Here is a 19,147-nt window from a genome sequence, read left to right as displayed (position 1 = left end):
TGAAATACATTTTGAAAGTTAATTTAATGTATACACATCAATAACTGAGGTATGCACAGGGTGACAAGATGCAATGGAGGACAGAGTGCCTACACCTCTAACCATTGTATAGATTAGAAGAGGGAATCTTGGCAGGTGCAACTCCACATGGAAGGGTTTAAAAAGCTGCACCTGCCAAGATTCCCTCTTCTACACACTGGTTAAAGGTATAGGCACTCTGCCCTCCATTATATGTAGTCTCCCTGGGTACGCAGAGGCTTTGGGCCCAATCCTATCCAACTTTCCAACACCAATGCAGCCCTGAGGTAAGGGAATATAGAACTCAATCCTATGCCTGTCTACTCAGAAGTAAGTTCCATTAGAGTCAATGGAGCTTACTCCCAGGAAAGGAACGGACTGCAGCCATAGGAAGTCACAGCAAAGAAGAGGGTGCCACAGAGCATCTGCGTTTTCCTCACACTGAGAGAGCAGAGTGAGCCCAAATACATCTGGGATGAGGTAGGAAGAAGCTCCCACATTGAAAATAGATTATGGCCCAAATCCTACCCAACTTTCCAGTGATGATACAGCTGTGCCAATGTGGTGTGTGCTGCATCCTGCTTGGGGGGGGGGCAGTCACAGAGTCCTTCTCAAGGGATAGGAACATTTCCAGTGTTGATGCTGGGCAGTGGCTAAGCCTTGCCACACAGACGTCTAAGCCTTGCTCAAAGGGGGGCCCTGATAGGCATAGTACCAACTTTCTACCAATTACTTATCCAGAGGACAGAATTTGGGATTCTAGTGTAGAATTTGGAAGTGTTCACTACTCTTTTTCAGAGTGTCTAGTTAAATAGTTTTCAAGAGAGCAGGTTCTGAAATAAAAAGAAAAAACTCATCTCTCAATCTTGAGTTCTTTTGTTTTCTTTATTTAAAATATTTTTCTTCCTGCCTTTCACCTTCCAACATAGAGGATCCAAGATAGCAAACAGACAGCCCAATCCTATGCACGTCTACTCAGAAGTAAGTACCTTTATAGTCAATGGGGCTTACTCCCAGGGAATTGTGGATAGGATTGGGCTGACAATCATTTCAAAATCAAACAATAACATTTAACAACAGAACCAAAACTAAAGCACAATGACAGGAGGCAGTAGCAGAGAAACAAACACTATCAGATTCATAGCAGCAAAGCAAAGGAAAACCCACAAAGCCAGAGAAAATAAATGAGGCTTCTACTGTGCTAGAATACAGGTAGAGAGAACCATTCTGATCTCAAAAGGCAAGAGTTCCACACTGTTTGGGTTACTGCACCCAAACAGCCATGGAAGCTCAGCCGTTCCTGGCCCAAGAGTGCCATGGTGAATCCTTCCTTAGGAAGCAGCTCCTCCCATGGCACAGTGAAGAGAGAATCGTCTTGTAATTAAGGGTGTTATCACTTCTCCCCATGGGAGCAATTAAACTTTGCTCCTTTGTGTACACATTGAATCATTTGCTGTATGCAAAATTAAAATAGTTTATTGCATGCTGTTGAGGTTGATGTTTTTTCCCTTACAGTGTGTACTGAAGCTGTATACCACCATCTACCAGAGAGCTGCAAGGATTTTGAGAGAGGCTTCATTTCCCATAGGCCAGTGGTTCTTACTTATTTAGCATCGGAATCCACTTTTTAAAATAAGAATCTGTCAGGACCCACAAGAAGTGATGATATGACCGGAAGTGACATCATCAAGCAGGCAAATTCTGAACAATCCTACCCACACTTACCCAGAAGTAAGTCCCATTGACTATCATTGTTAAAAGCATCTTCACAGTAGTTTGTTAAAAGTACAGATCTGTGACAATCTCCCCAAATGCAGTTACATACCATGGTTGCATCAAGTCTAATATATTAAAAATAAATTATTGAAATAAATGGGAGCCCACCTGAAATTGACTCGCAACCCACCTGGTGGGTCCTGACCCACAGTTTGAGAAACACTACCATAGTCATAGTATGCTGTACACACATTTCCTTTGGCCCACTGAAGTTTCTGGTCATAGGCTTGAGAATACAAGAACCTACACCCCCTTTTCATCATAGGTAAATGCTGGATGAGGGCACACACAATTATCCCTTTTTCAGACCACTTACAACTTGAAAAAAGTCTCCCATCTCAGTTCTTGTCTTGCTGACAATAACAACAACAGAGAAGACTACAAGAGGACTTTCTCTAGTTGCAGATTCACAACATCGTTCACACCACCACCTCAGTTTATCTGATCAACTGCTATTGTCTTTGCATGCTACCAAAATTTCTCCTTGGACTCTGGTTTGGAAGAGACAGAAGTCATTGTCACACCATACAGTAGTCTCAGAAAAGTTGCTATTTTATTAAAAAAAATAATGTAAAACCAATAATTATAATCTTTTATTTGAAAAGCAGATTCCCAAACACTGTATGGTCCTATGTTGAGTGTTCACGTGCTCATGCACTACAGAAGCTCTATCTACTGCTGTACTTTTGGTGGGGATGGGTGGAGGCCCAGAAGCACAGTGTCAATCTACTAAGGACAACAGCAGCATTTTTTTTTCATTTGGACCTATATTCTGTCTTGTTCCATCCAGGTATTCTAATAAACCATCCTACTATTATAGGATTATGCTTGTGTGAGTACAAAGGAACTGGGATTAATCTAAATCTGGCCTAGCCACTCAGGCAGCAATCCAATACACACTTTCCTAGGAGTAAGCCCCACTGAACACAATGGGACTTACTTCTGAGTAGACATGCATAGGATTGGGCTCTCAGGGCCCAATCCTATCCTACTTTCCAGCACCAGTGCAGATGCAATGCAGCTCCTAGGTGAGGGAACAAATGTTTCCTTACCTTGTGGAGGCTTCCACAACTACCCTCCCACCACAGGATGCAGTGCACACCCCATTGGCATGGCTACACCAGGGCTGGAAAATTGGATAGGATTGGACTACTATCATGAAGTGAACCAGAGCCTTGAGGCTTAACTCCCTGGAGTTGGGGGGAGCTCAGTGCTTGCAAGAGCTGGGGTTTAGCCATAGGTCTCCAGATTCCCTTGGACTGGCTGATAACGGGGTGGTGGCAGTTTTACCAGAGTGCATTTGCCCTGAGGAATTGTACACCCACCTGTTGGTGTGTACTTGGCTAATCAGGTGGATAACTGCAATAACATGAACATGTTTGGCTTTATTGCCTAGGAACTGGGCCCTATGCTCTTGGGAAGTATTAAGACTTTTAAGACCATAGGATACATAAGAACTATTTGGAAATAGTAACCTAGGCTGCAATCCTAACCACACTTTCCTGAGAGTAAGCCCCACTGAACAAAATAGGACTTACTTTCGAGTAGACCTGGTTAGGATTGTGCCCCTAGTCTCTCATGTCATCTTAAAACCTTGGGAGAGAAGGTTACTTAAGAACTGAACAGAAACATGCACATTGGGTTCACTGTGCTGTTAAGGCAGTGAATCAGAAGTGTGTAGGAATAAAAAATGGTCAGGACCCGTGAGGTTGGGGTGACTGTGGCAAAGCAGATCCAAATTATGTGGGAGATTATTGCCCACATGCACATAGTATAGGATGGCTTTGCACAAGTACCCAATGTTAGGAGACGTCCCTGCCTGGTTTAGAATTTAGAAGGCAGTCCACCTGCTAGTAAATCCATGGAGCAGGTTTGTTAGAAAGTCTGAGGCAACAGATGGCCCACCTACTGAGGCCTAATTTTCATATCCGCATATTTGTAAGAATAATGGTGCCCCTTCCCAGTAGCCCAGTTGATGCCATTGGCATAAGAGGTGTGTTCGCCTTTGAGGTACAGGCCATTCAAGTTGGAAGAGTGACAGACACCATACCACCAGCCCCCCTTGTAAGTGACAGCACAGCTTCCCTTCTCATTGATGTCATTGTCTTTGTCCCGCGTAGAGAAAGACCTGCCATTGTGCCCTGAGAAAGAATCGCCTGAAAGGGAAAAATTAGAAAGGAAAATTGAGAAAAGAGAAAAATCATCCTCTGATGACTTGTGACTATGTAGGAATGCCTTTAATTTTTTTTCTCCAATAGTAAGTAAGAAATGTACTGTATTATGTAGAATGACAATTATGTATATTTGTTGGAGAGGTCTACTTGGTTCTGGAACAGTTAAGAGAAAACTAGAATGAAATGTGTCAAAAGAATGCTGGGATACACACCCCCTAGCTCTTCCATAAAAACTAGAAAAACCTGTGGCGCACAAAGCAGAATATTCAGATCATGTTAGCTCATCCTGAGAGGAAGGGCAGACTGCACCAGATCCTTCCCTTCGTTGGTGAACTGAGAAAATAATAATTCCAACCTATGCCATCCTGAGTGCATGCCATTAGTGCCAAACCCTGAGGAGGGCTGGGTGCAACTGAATCCTATTGATCTCACTGGGCTTGTTGACTTCAAGTTACTGGATCATGCCAATTTCAAATGACTGGACCTTGTGTCTTGACTATCAGCATATATTCCTGTATCTCTTAATCTTGCTGTTGGTTCAGTCCTACCCATGATGTGTGCTCAGCTGGTGCTAGCCATTGCAAAAGTGCTGTAAAGCACTTTGCAATGGTGCACCTGCTGGCAGTATTCTTGGGAACGCCAGAACCTTCCCCCTACACTAGTGGAAGGAGTGGCCTGCCAGACTGGTTAAGTTCCACACTGTGTAGAGCCGGGGGGGGGGGGAGCGTGGGGAGGAGGCAGGGCCATATTAACCCATGGCCGGGCCCTTAGGTTTTCAGTTATTTCTGGCCCCCCTCTGGTACTTCAATCTTTCACTCCATTACAGCTGACAGCCTCATGCTGGTATGGTAGGTACTAGATCAAAGTACATAGCCCTATGTCCATTTTGAGGGTCTCCTTATGAATTCTATTCACAATTAAAAAAAAAAAATTATTGCACATGTAGAACTCTTCAGGAAAACACATTTTGGGGGTATAATTGTTCAAAACTGTAATATTTTGAAGTGATTAAAATTTTTATTATTTATTATAATATATATAATTTATGGATAATCACAATCCTGATGCTAGTGCGCTATTGATCTGCTCTCCCCTCCCCATTGTCTTAAAACAGACCTCAGGTGACTAATAGTGTGCCTTGCAACTTTTCTGTTTTTTTATATAACAACCACTTATTCAGCATACAGCTGTACAAAAAGGGATCATAGGGATTCTATAACATTCCACAGGTACGTGGAGAAGTGTATAATAAACATTTCATAGAAATGGACAAAAATAGGTGGAAAAGTATATACAAACTGAAACAAAGCATCTCCTGCCTTTTATTACTCTTGACTGAATATTGGAGCAGAGATATGGACAAAAGAGGAACCACTAAGTAATATGGCATGTGTCTTTTCCGGTTCAGCAAGACAAAATTTCTGTTCTTAGATTACCTTGAAGCAGATGCTTATATAAAAAAGTGCTTGGTGTAACTCACCCATGTTGCCTTCTAAATAGGAGCCCACCGCGAGAGTGTAGTTTTCCTTCTCACTCAAGATCTTGAAACTGGTATATGTAGCATAAGTTCTAGTGTCATTGAAGTCCTTGACATCAATCCGTAACTGCTGTATTCCTGATCCCCCCCCCAAATGGAAAATATCATTAGAGACTAGGGTTTGCCAATAAGAAATCCTTGAATGGAACCATGATTAGGGGTACAGTGAAGACAGAGGGCTGTCATTCTAGGGTAAATGATGATAATCCATGATAATCACAGTAGGATTGTGGGCATGAGGACAGGAAAGGAGACAAAATGGGCTGCTGATTCTCATTAGTGTTTATGTATTGGGGTGTTGGGGGGGGGGTGGAGTACAGGTACATGACAGGTAGAAGGAAGCTGCACAGTGGTCTGCTATAGAACCTTTTCTGCTCTTGGACCTCTCTGCAGAATGAGACCAATTCATCACCAAAGAGTGTCCCAGTTCATCACCAAATAATATTTTATTATTTATGTATACAGTCTTAGACCCAGCAAACAATTCTGTTGCATTTTATCAGTACATAATACAGGCCAACACACATTTTGCTTCCTTAAACGTTACACCAATTCCTGGGTATATTTGGGGTGACAATTCAAAAAATGGCATCCATTTTGCCCTATCACGTCTAGTTTTGGAGACATGGCATAGCCTCTTTAGTGAATGGTTCAGGCAGCTTCCTCATGAGGAAGCCTACATCATGGCTTCCTCATGAGGAAGCTGCTTGAACCATTCACTAATGAGGCTATACTATATCTCCAAAACTAGACGTGATCGGGGAAAATGGATGCCATTTTTGGAACTGGCACCCCGAATTCATATCAAACCACCATAAAGTTTGGGAAAAACTTTTCTGACCCTCAATTTTGTAGGCCTGTGTAATAAATGGCACAGACGGAGGAAGAGTCTCACTATAGGGTGAATAACTTTCCTGTTGGTCTCCCATAGAAATAAATTTTAAAAATGACAGAATGTATGCTATGTGATGGGGAAGGCTTTCTTCTTTGTGCCATTTCATATACTTCAATTCCTGAGCAGGTGCCCATGCCCCTTGCAGAACACACTGCATATCTCTAAAGCCTTGGACAGTTTCTAAGCTATTAAGAAAAATGAGATTTATCTTTTTCTCCTCAAATCTGATTTGTGAACACAAAAAATACAATGCATTTTAATATCAGTGAAAACAAATGAAAATACAGTCTTAGGGACAACCATGAGCATAGAATGGGCTAGTGGGCATGTTGCAGAAAGCAGGACCTTTTTTGGAGTTCTTGAAGCAGGACAGGATCCTAAAGACCATTTCTAATCTTTGCTACTTCCAAGTACCAAGTATGACCAAACAGAAATGAAGTAAGCCTACTTATTCCACTGAAAAAGTCTGTCCCTGCAGTTCACCCTCCCATACCATCACGTTTGAGTTTTCATTGACAGTTTCTATGGTTAAGTGTTATGTATAGAGAACCATTCTAGCAAGCCTTACTTTTGTGCCCAACTCCTGCAAAATTCTAGTTTCCTCCTCAACTCCCAGGGATGCTCCAACATCAGATAGAAACAATGACTTACCAGAGCTTGTGAGAAGATGGATTTTATCGTTGCCCAGCCAGAATTCTGACACTTGGTTCCCAAACCCCTTTTTGTAGGACTCCCATTTACGGAAAAAATCTACTGACCCATCCTGCCGCCTCTGGAACACCTGAGGACAGAAGGAGGAGTGACAGATTTGAGGTTCAGCTGAAAGGCAAGCAAGTTTCCTGTTCTATCCCAATGGTGAGTTGGTCCTCTCAAGCTGAATTGGTAGGTTCTGAATGAGTCTCCCTCAATTATAAAGATATGGGCCTGGCATGAGCACTACCTGAGCAAACTGGTGTGGTGTAGTGGTTGGTTAGAGTGGTGAGCTAGGCTTGGGGTGACCTGAGTTCATATCCTTGCCAAGTCCTGAATCTCACTGGATGATTTGACAGGGCAGGGGAGAATAACTCTGAAGGAAGAACAGGAGTAGAAACTAAATACATTTCTGGCAGCGTCATCAGCAGGGCCCGCACACAAGACCTCCTCTTCAAGGCCCTGTGATGACACTCTCCCTGCTAACTGGGCAAAGAGGGACCTGGTTTGCCATAATGTTCTTGGTATTGAGTATGCTACATTACTGCCATATCTCACTTGGCAAAAGTGACTTCCCTGTTTTAGCAACTGACTCCTGTGAAAAAAACAAGGAAATGCTTGACAGGTTGAACAGTCATTCCTTTGCTGTGGGGGAACCCTAAGAGTTATAGACCTCTCTGAGAGATGACAAAGCATCTCTAAAAGAAAATTCTAAGTGCTTCAAACTCCAAATCCCAGGATGCTCTGGGAGAAGGCTTGGCAAAGTGACAGAAAACTGATGGAAGGGCTGGGTGTAGTGTGTAGGTATGTCTTGAGTTTGCATGCGAACAAAGTAAGAAACAAAACAAAGGACAGACTACAATTTCCTAAAAGGACCTTCTTGGTAAATGCTGAGCTTGGAACTATCAATTTGAATTTACAGGGAAAAGAATATCTGTAAATCTGTCCCTTATGATCACATTGGTTTAATTATTGTTAAGAATATTAATGTACTCTTTTTCAACCAAAAATGTTCCTTAACCAGATTCTATAACAAAAAGAATGAAGAGATGGTTCTCTGTCCCAAAGGAGTTCACAATCTAAAAAAGTGAGAGAAACACCAGCAAACAGTCCCTGCAAAAGACAATATGCTATGCTGCACATGAACTGTTACTGTCCCTCCTTCAAAAGATCAGCCTTACCAGCCAGCCTCCTCCGTCAGTCTCCATGTCACAGAAGACCATTATTGCTTTCTCTGTAGTGGGGTAAATTGTGTACCAGCCGCTCAGTGTCTCTCCATGTTCCAGGAGTTCTTTGCAGTTTCTGGCTCCTGTCTCTAAGAAGAACAGTTCAGAAAGAGAGCGGGAGCCAGGTTACATAATCATAGTTCCAGAACCATAATACATGTTGAGTGAGTTATAGGGTACACTCCAAGTTAATATACAGCAGTCAGTACTGTTTATGAATTTAATATATGCACTGGATGTTGGTAAGTTTGAAAACAGATCATCACAGTGTGGTTGAGAGATTCATATGCCATGCACCACGGAAATCCTCCAGCTGTGACTAGTGAGCTAAACATGTGTGAAGTGGCCCAAGCAACACCCTTGACATGGTCAGACCTGCTCACATTTGCATCATCTTTTGTATGTGTGTGGGCACATACACAGGTGCATGCAAGCAAAGAAATTTCAAAAGACATTTATGGGCCAAATTGATCTGTGTTGAGTGGTCCGGAGAACATCCACACAGCTGGAGCGGCAGATCTAATCTACTGCTGTAAACTGGTATTGCTTCTATGTTTATACCCACCCTTTGTGTGTTTGCAATACATCTCTGTGGACATCTCTGCACAGTTGGGAGCCCGAATACCTAACTGTTCTTCCTGGTGCCTGGAATCTTCAGAGCTCTCCTCCATGTCTTTTATTTTGACTTTTCTGCTACCTCTGTATCTGGCCCTGGAAGTTTCCCACTGTCTGCAGAGCAGTTTTCTGAATGTGTCCCAAGTCTGTTTCTGAATGGTTTTGCTATTAACCCAGCCCAGCTTATCCTGTGAATGGGTGGTAAATACCCCCATCTTCATATCTTGTCTCAGGCTAAGCCCCCCACACCACTGAGTCAAACTTGCCTTTCTGGTCATATCCATTTTACAAACCTCTACTGGTTGAGATAGACCAATTTAACTGTTACCAGCGGCAATCCTAACCACACTTTCCTGAGAGTAAGCCCCATTTAACAAAATAGGACTTACTTCTGAGTAGACCTGGTTATGATTGTGCCCACCATTTCTCTCAGAGAATTGAACTTTGATGAGAGAATTAATTATGATTCTCCCTTTTTCAAGCTGCAGTTTCCACTTCCCTTGTGGTCAGGGGTTGACTACTAAATCCCTTTAAACCCAATAGATATTCTCTATGAAGCTAAAAGATAGGAGTCTTTACAGGTTGATCTGTTAGATTTATTGGTTCTATAGTAACATTTTATCCACAGAGCTGCTAGGGGACACGAAGGCATGGGATTCTGAGACAGTGGCGTCACTAGGGTTCGCGTCACCTGGTACGGGATGCCAGCACGTCACCCCCCCATGCAGTGGGCGGGGTCCCAGATGGTGGGTGTGGTGATGTACCATCACTCCGCCCCCACTGGTTTTTTGGCTGTACCTTTTGATAGAACACATTCTGCATGAAATTACGCATTGATTGATATATAACATGATGGTATTATTCCTCCAAACTGTGATTTTAGTAATTTTGGTTACTAGTGGTGTCACACACACACCCCCGGGGGTCAACTTACTAATACCTTATTGCAGCAGTTCTCAAACGTTTAGCACTGGGACCCACTGTTTAGAATGACAATCTGTCCAAGACCCACCAGAAGTGATGTCATGGTGGAAGTGACATCATCAGGCAAATTAAAATAAATAAGTATAAATAATTAAAGTAAAACAAATAATTAAATAAGCAGAAGTCAGTCCTGGTCCACCAAGTGAATTTCCTCTGTAGCCTGCCTGCAATAACACCCCCCTCCAAAATCAGTAAGGTTTTCAGCCCTACCCAGTGCCCAGTTCAATTTAAGAACTTCTCTTTCAAACAGATCACTGTCAGGATCCAACTGGCTTTGCAAGTCTCAAAAAAGTTCACCTTATCAGCTGAAGCCTCTGTTTTGATCCTTTTTAGGGGGGGGGGGAAGGTTGCCTTCTGGAGCATTTGTTGAGCTCCAGTTCCATCAGAACAGGACCATTCTGGTGGCTTCACATTCCCCTTTGCCTGACCTGACCACCAGCCAAGGCATGTTTGCTTACTCACTAGTAAATGTGACTGTGAGGCTTAGTTTCTCTTTCCATAGGGCTCAATACATTCGTCTGCTTAGAGGGAGGGACTTCCTTCTCAGGTGTTTTGGGGGGCTGCATTCATTGGATCAGGACCATTCCAGTGTCATTGGATTCCTCTCAGTCTACCCTTTCCAATGGACTATGGCAAATTCACCTACTCACAAGTAAACGCACAATACGGCTCACTTTCACTTTCTATAGGGATCCATGCATTTTTTGTTCTCCAGTTTTTTGGCCATAACCTTTGATAGAAAGGAGATATTTCACTCAGGTTTCTGCATTGCATTCTGCTCGAAATTCTGCATCCAATGGTATATAATATGATAGGGTTACTCCTAACCACCGCGATTTTAGTGTGTCACCCCCCAGTGCGTGTCACCCCCCGTGCGTGTCACCCGGTGCGGCCCGCACCCCCTAGTGACACCACTGTTCTGGGAAACCTTTTCATGGAGGGCATTTTCCCACATCAGTGGCTCTTTCATGGTCTGTAGCCATCTTGCCTTAGAAATGGAAGGGCTATGAGGCTGATGCCAGCTCACCGGACTAGCTAGTAAGAGGATGATGATCTGAAATACCTTGCTGTTGACAGCTGGCAGGACCATCCAGATTACATGCTTCTCCTGTAGGAAGAGAAAAACAACTTCTTAAGAGGTGAACAATCATGTTGGGCATGTTGAGCATCAGACACTGATGGAACCTTTAATGACTCTCAGCAGCGACCAGATGTAAGCATGGCTAGGGAGGAAGGAACATCAGGCTGCTGAGCCTGGGCCAAAGTCCCTATTCTACTGTGGAAATGAGGGCGGGGAGAGACAATGATGCTGGGTGAGACTAATATGAAATGCTTCTCCCCTCCCTCGTTTTTGCACACCCATTCTTGGCTTGATTTTCTCCAAATCTCTGCCTATGCTTGAAATCACTTTTGGCTTTACCATGCCCTTGAGATCACCCACCACCCCAAATTCAAAGTAGAAACTTCTTCAGTGAGAATTTCTGACTCAGCACTGGGAGGGCAGGTCAGGCACAGAATGCCAGAGCACTGGGGAACATGGAGGACCTAACTGCAGGGGGGAGGGGTAGGATGAGGCCTGATGCCAATCTGAGATACTCCGGAGGAGCCCCTCTGAGCAGGCTGGGGAGGAGGGAGAAGTAGGCCTGCAGTGCCTCACTTGCACCACCAGAGGGCACTCCTGCCTGAGACACAGACTCCTGCTGTAAAACATAACCCACTGAGCCAGAACAGAATGGCAGAGAGGGCCCAAACAGATTGCTGCCTCTGTTGAGGGGCAGAGAATACTGAGGAATCAAAACCCTGCTCTGTTGCCATTGGGAGCGCTGGACTGTACTTCTGAGATGTTCTTGCAGGGAGGGTGTGCAAGCCAAAAGGAAAATGAGAGTAAGAGTTTTTCAGAGGCTCCATTTGTAAGATCACGTATTTTTACGCTGGTTTGTTTTCCCTCTTCTCACAAACAGGAGTAGAAGTGAAAGTCAGACCTGCAACAATTTGATCCTGTCTTTGCAAAAAGCTTGAGCAACCTATGGCAGCAAGCTGAGTGAGGTCAGTGGTGCGTGAATGGGCCAAGCAGCTTCACTTGTCACCCAGCTCTTCCATCCACCCCCTCCATGAAACTGAAGGTGCATCACCTTTGTCTCCTTTATCTCCTTTGGGTCCAGCTTTCCCAGGTGCACCAACGGATCCTTTCTCACCTGAGGGAAGAGATCAGCAATGTCTTTAGAAGATATTATAAAAATCTCTAGAATGATACCATCATACCAAACTCTGCAGTGTCTCAGTAAAAAACAAGGGGAGTCAGAGAGGCAAGTGGGAAATCTGATGGGGTCAAATTGACTTACAGCATGCAAGGACTTTGAATTCTCCTGTTTGAATTCCCCACTTAGACTCATTAGTGAAGGGGTGTGGAAGAGGTTTTATTGTCACGTTACATCACATGTTACAATTGCCCCGTTCAAAGATACCTTATCTCAGAAAGAGTGCGCTTTCTAGCATTTGAAGATCTGAGATGCTCCTTCACACAGGCAGGTCATGATGCTGCCATCATCAGGTCATGAAGATGCATGTGTGAACTAGCCTGGAAATGTGAGGTGGAATCAATGTCCACTTCCTTCTGAGAATGTGAAATAGATTTCATGTCAGCCTGGCTGGGTCTTTGCTACTCCAGTAATGTCTGTAGGAAAGTGGGTGAATGATGTGAATCTTTCTCATGCCAGCATCACCTAATTCCTGGGAATGGAAACAGTTGGATTGAGAAGGAACATTTCATTCACCAGACTTGCACGGTCCCCTTTCTTTGGAGTGGTTGCCAGAACCTGGGATTCAGCCAGACAGGAGCAGCTTCCACACACTCTGCTAGCACCTAAACTGACCCTTAAGAGTGGTCTTCAACAGCAGAGAAAAAAGGCTGTAAACACCTGTCCCCTCTTATCAAGCACCTTGTTCCCTCTTATCAAGCGTTCTGGGGACAGGCTTGGGAAACTCAATCTTTCATTCAGCAACCCCAGCTGCCCCTGCCCCCCCCCCCACTCCTAGCTCATTGACTTTTAAAGGCAAAGGAGTGACTGATTCAGTGACTCTGATTTACTATGTTTCTTAGATGGAACAAAACAAAGAAGCATTCTCATTTAGAGCCCAATCCTGAGCTCAGTGCACCAGCTTACCGCTGGTGCACACAGTCACAAACATGCCATAAGGCACGTTTGCGAGCCCTTAGCACCAGTTTGTTCCCAGAGCTAGCCCAGTGCCAGATGGCGCTGGACTAGTGACAGTGGGAGGCCAAGGCTCCACTACTTGGTGCTCACCTGGACTGCCAGGTGGTGGAGAGGTGAGTGGGGCTGTGGGAGGAAGCGGGAAGGAGGCATTCTGGGGGGGGGGAGGTGGGGGGAGGAGGCATGGCAGGGGAGGGAGCCAGGTAGGAGGAGGGTGGGACCGGCAGAGCTCAGCTCTGCTGGATCCAGAGCCCCGTGTTGGGCCTTGCAGCCCAACATGGAGGGTCTTGATTCTGTGCCAGCCCAAGTGCTGCTGCAGAATCTAGTAGCCCCATTGCAGGGCAACTTTTCTTACCTGGGGGAAGGGGACAAATGTCCCCTTCTCCCAAAGAGCTGCCAGCGGCTGCCTGGTACACTTAGGATACCACGCCATGGCAGTCTTGGTGCTCAAGGCAGTTTAGGATTGAGCTGTAGGCTGGTAACATAAATGGTGATAGGCATTTTCTCACCTGGGGGTCCCTGGGGCCCTGTGTCACCTTTAGCACCAGACATCCCATTTGTTCCTGGTATGCCTGGAATTCCTGGTGTCCCTGGATGGCCCTGGAAAAAGATCTTGTCTGTTCCACACTGCGATAGGCCCTTCAGCTCTAAAGCCAAAAAAAATAGCATATATAAGAGTACAAGAACACAAGAAAAGTTTGGCTAGATCAGGTCAAGGGCACATCTAGTCCTGCCTCCTGTTATCACACAGTGACCCACCAGTTCCCTTTGAGAGGCCCACAAGCAGGAAATTAAGGCAACATCTGTTCCCTGCTGTTGCCCTCCCCCCTCCCTGAATGCAACTAGCTTTCAGAGTCATACTGCCACTGAACCTGGAGATAGCATATAGCCATCATGACTATCAGTCAGTGATAGGGCCATCTACCACAAATTAGTCAAATCTCTTTTTAAGGCCATCTAAGAGAGTGATCATTATCACATTCTGTGGTAGCAAATTCCATAGATTAATTATGTTGGGCATGCCAAAATCCTTCCTTTTGTCGATTCTGAATCTCCTACCAATAAATTTAATGAGATAATCCCAGGTTCTAGTGTTGTGTGAGAGGGAGAAAACTCTCAGTTCACTTTCTCTGCACCATTCATGATTTTATAGGCCTCAACCATATCCCCACAGTCACTTTTATGAAATCAAGCCCCAAACACTAAAGACTTTCACCATAGGGAAGGTACTCCAGCCCCCTGAACATTGTGGTTTATCTCTTCTGCTTCTTTTCTAATGCAGCAATATCCTTCTTGAAATGTGGTAAGCACAACTGTACACAGTGTTCCAAAAGTAACTGCTCTCTCTCTCTCTCTCTCTCTCTCTCTCTCTCTCTCTCTCTATATATATATATATATATATATATATATATATATATATTAGCAATTTGATTTTCAATCCCTTTCATAATTACCCCTACCATGAAATTTGCTTTTTTCACAGCTGCCACATTCTGGGTTGACATTTTCATTGAGCTACCCACTATGATCCCAAAATCTCTTTCCTGGTTAACCACTGATAGCTGAGAACCTGTCAGCGTATATGTGAAATTGGGATTTTTGACATGCATCACTGCACACTTTTTCACATGAACCATGTTTGCCATTTTGCCACATTTGGCAGTTTGAAGAGTTCGTTTTGGGGATTTTCAGTGCTCTGAACAACTTGTCTGCAAAACTGGCCCCTTCACTGATTACATCTAATCCCACATAATATATGAATGAGTTAAAAAGTATTCGTCCCAATATAGATCTTTGGGGGAATTCCACTTCTTAGTTCCACTCAGAAAATTGTCCATTTATTCATACATTTTGCTTCTTGCCGTTCAGCCAGTTACTAATCCATAAAATAAGCATTCTCTATATAGAATTGTTTGAAAATGGTATTACAGTATTTACTTTAGTCAGCCCATTCTGTTCAGTAAGAGGCTGTAATAGGCTGTAATCCTATCCACACTTTCCTGGGTGTAAACCCCATTTATAATGGAACTGACTTCTGAATAGACACACATAGGATGGACTCTTCGCTCACAACAGGAGAGGAAACTGAACGCTTTCCACATGCACTGCCTCCGACGCATTCTTGGCATCACCTGGCAAGACAAAGTTCCAAACAACACAGTCCTGGAACATGCTGGAATCCCTAGCATGTATGCACTGCTGAAACAGAGACGCCTGCGTTGGCTTGGTCATGTCGTGAGAATGGATGATGGCTGGATCCCAAAGGGCAGGAGGTCTGGTCTAGAGGGTAGAGCCTCCGTCTGCCTGAAGATAACATCCACAAGGTCGCCAGTTCGAGGCCACCGGCACCGTGCGACCTTGAAGCAGCTGACAAGCTGAAGCCGAGCTATTCCATCTGCTCTGAGCGTGGGAGGATGGAGGCCAGAATGTGAAGCCAGAACAGAATGAAACACCTGAATGTAGTGGTTCTTGAAAGAAAGAACCTTCTTTCAATTGTAAAAATCCCTATTTAATAAGGGATTTAAATAAAGCCTGCCTATGTAAACCGCCTTGAATAAAGTCTTGAATAAAGACCAAGAAAGGCGGTATATAAATACCTGTTGTTGTTGTTGTTGTTGTTGTTGTTATCTCCTCTATGGAGAACTCGTGCAAGGAAAGCGCCCTACAGGTAGACCACAGCTGCGATACAAGGACATCTGCAAGAGGGATCTGAAGGCCTTAGGAGTGGACCTCAACAAGTGGGAAACCCTTGCCTCTGAGCAGCCCGCTTGGAGGCAGGCTGTGCAGCATGGCCTTTCCCAGTTTGAAGAGACACTTGGCCAACAGTCTGAGGCTAAGAGGCAAAGAAGGAAGGCCCATAGCCAGGGAGACAGACCAGGGACAGACTGCACTTGCTCCCAGTGTGGAAGGCATTGTCACTCCCGAATTGGCCTTTTCAGCCACACTAGGCGCTGTTCCAGAACCACCTTTCAGAGCACAATACCATAGTCTTTTGAGACTGAAGGTTGCCAACTAAACTAAAAGGATTGGACTCTAAGGGCCTAATCCTATCCAACTTTCCAGTGCTGGTGCAGCCACAATGCAGGCCTGAGGTAAGGAAACAAACATTACCTTACCTTGAGGAGGCTTCAGTGACTGCCTCCCTACTACAGGATGGAATGCACACCCCATTGGTATGGCAGCATCGGTGCTAGAAATTTGGATAGGATTGAGCCCTTACTCACCAGAAACAAACACCTCTACGACTGCTTACTTATGAGCCTTTGATAGGGCACTTTATGAAAAGTTTTTGAAAATCTAAGTATATAACATCTACTGGATCACCTCTATCTACATGGCTGTTGACACTCTCAAGGAACTGTAGAAGGTTAGTGAGGCAGGATTTACAATTTATAAAGCTGAGTGAAGTAAGGCAGTTTTCGTAAGGACTAGAAAGAACTTCAATGATAAACCAAGATTGCAGGGATTCTCAATGTGTGGGGCATGATGCCCTGGGGCATCATGAGGCACTCCCCTATGGCATTGTGGACCATCAGCGAGACCCACAAAAGCTTTAAATGGCAATAGGAGGCTCAGCCTAGTGGACTGAGCGCCAGCATGTGGTTTTCTCATGCTTTGAAAAGCCCACTCGCCTGCCCTGAGCCTCTTACAGCAATTTGAAGCTCCATCATGGGTTTCCGAATCTGGAAGTAACTGGTGATTACATCCAGTCACTTCCAGGAACCATGCACTGTGTTTGCAGCGTGCGGGGATGTCACAGGCCAAAGAAGATTGGGAAGCGCTGGAGTATTGGAATGTGAATAATCCAGTGTGATGCTGAAGGTGGTACTGGATTTGGATGAGGAAGAGAGGGATACATTTCAAATCCTTGTGCACCATCTTCCACCGCACAGAATGTCCCTTATTCCAGAGAATATCACAACTTGTTCATTTGTCAGAACTTATCCCTCTCTAGTCTAACTCCCTGCTCCAAGAACAAAGCCAGCCAGTGTTTTCACTGCCTTTGGATTCTTATCTAATCCATCCCTGCTTATAAAATGTCAGTTCCAGATGTATTCCTCTTTCCCACAAACCATCCCCTGAGGAATGTTCCATAGGGTTAAGGGTTTCTTTGCCCAGTGGTTGCGTGGGAGCAGTCATTGCAGAGGCCCTTTTTTTCTCATCACACTGCTACAGTACAGATGGGAGAGGTTGCACCTGCCAAAATTCTCCATCCTGCACAACTGAGAAAGACATAAAACCCCTAGCTTGTATTGATTGGGCAACCCTACATATTGTGTGACTTTCCCCTCACATTCCCACTCACGTGCACAGCAGCTGGTTTCTGTCTCCTGTCCAAAGCTCCCTCTCTCCACAGACAAAACTGCGAGGAATGTCAGGGGCAGGGAAAAGCCAATCCATGCTGTCATCTTGCCTTGCAGAGCCCCACTCTGCTGCCCCTGTGACTCAGGGTTGTGGGTCCCTTATATACTCTCTTTTGAGTATATACGCTAAATAGTTACGTAAGTAGTGAAATGAGGAAATGCTGAAGTTTCCTTCAGGAAACTTTGCCTGGGACTATGCCAAACGCTTCTGTTGCACAATGTCTGTTTGCACAAGAGTCGGTAGACTTCATGATCAGGATAAGACCTGAAATCCCTGAATTGTGCAATATCCTCTGTCAGAAAAAGTTTCCTGGTGCTGAACACTTTGCACGTGAACAATGTTTCAAAATGCTGAATACTTTGCACCTTTTAACCACAATCTGCAGAAGGATCACGTTGTTTTGTTTGGAAGAATTCATTTTAATTTTCCAGGCTGCAGTGTGAGGCAGAAGCAGATGTGCTTCCTCCTTATGACGATGTAGCACTCCATTCTGCACTCAATATGGTTTCATCCCTGGTGCACAAATCAGAGCAAGATTGTATTGCATACAGTCCACAGCCAACCTTGTTCGCTAGGTGGGGCAGCCACATTTCTAGTTCCTCCCCCCTGTCGAAGCAGGGTTTTCCTCTTCTATCCATATTTTTTGCCTCTCACATTTAATGCCTTTTTGAACCACTTAAAAGTTTTGTTGTTGCTTTCTCTGATAGCCCTCCATTTGCTTGCGTTCTATTTTGTGATTTCTGGTCCCTGCATTTCTCAATTTTCCTTTCGTATACCCCCCAGCTTTTGTGTCATGTTTCCTACTTCATTACCTTGCTTTTATTTAATTTCCTAGTGTGATTCTACTCTCTTACTTCAGGGGTCAACAACCTGAGGGCCGCATGTGGCCCAACAGCCAAAATCCAACCCACATGGAGCTTGACTTGGAAAGCAGAGTCTCCTGACCAGTTTTCTGTGCACGAGATTGGAAATGGCAGAGCCCAGCCAGGTGGCTACTTCTAGGCACTGGTGTACTAGGGGGGGGCGAAGGGCGTCACTGGCCCTGGGTGCCACCCTCAGGGTGGGTGGCACCACTAGTAAGCAAAATCGCTAAAATTGCGGTGGTTATGAATAACCCCATCATGCTATATACCATTGGATTAGTAATTTGCAACAGAATGCATTGAAAAAACCGGAGTAAAATATCTCAATTATATCAAACATTATGGCCATAAAACCAAAAAGCATGGAACCCTATGGAAAGTGAAACTAAGCCGTATCGCGCATTTACACGCGAGTAGGCAAACTTGCCAAAGTCCATTGGAAAGGGCAGGCTGAGAGGAATCCAATGGCACCCTAATGGTCCTGAACTGATAAATGCAACCCCCAAAAAACACCCGAGAAGGAAGTCCCTGCCTCCAAGCTGACAAATGTATTGAGCCCTATGGAAAACAAAACTAAGGGCACAATCCTATCTTGCACTGGAACAGGCAAACCAAGAGGCTTGTGCTGTGTCCAGTGCAGGATAGGTGCCTGAAGTGGCTCAGCCAGAGGTAAGGGGAAACTCTTTCCTTTACCTCTGGGTAAACCACTGCAGCCCCTGTGGGTCTCCTCGGACTTGCACCACCTCCTGAGGTGGCACAAGTCCAAGGAGAGGGGAGTGGCTTGAAGCTGCT

General features: G+C 44.7%; 1 protein-coding gene across 1 annotated transcript; it reads right to left on the bottom strand.

The window, feature by feature from the left end:
• Nucleotides 1-878: 878 nt before the first annotated feature.
• LOC136636230 (veficolin-1-like) lies at nt 879-17,585 on the bottom strand. The gene is made up of 8 exons (XM_066611185.1): nt 17,434-17,585; nt 13,637-13,774; nt 12,048-12,110; nt 10,979-11,023; nt 8,272-8,405; nt 7,052-7,181; nt 5,449-5,583; nt 879-3,950 (listed from the first exon to the last, which is right to left on the bottom strand). The coding sequence occupies exons 1-8, from the start codon at nt 17,534-17,536 to the stop codon at nt 3,700-3,702; spliced, it is 999 nt and encodes a 332-aa protein (XP_066467282.1). The 5' UTR covers nt 17,537-17,585; the 3' UTR covers nt 879-3,699.
• Nucleotides 17,586-19,147: the final 1,562 nt, after the last annotated feature.

Source organism: Tiliqua scincoides, chromosome 1, assembly GCF_035046505.1.
Source record: "Tiliqua scincoides isolate rTilSci1 chromosome 1, rTilSci1.hap2, whole genome shotgun sequence".
In the NCBI taxonomy this organism is placed as follows: domain Eukaryota; kingdom Metazoa; phylum Chordata; class Lepidosauria; order Squamata; family Scincidae; genus Tiliqua; species Tiliqua scincoides.
This window is presented reverse-complemented; position numbering and strand designations above follow the sequence as displayed.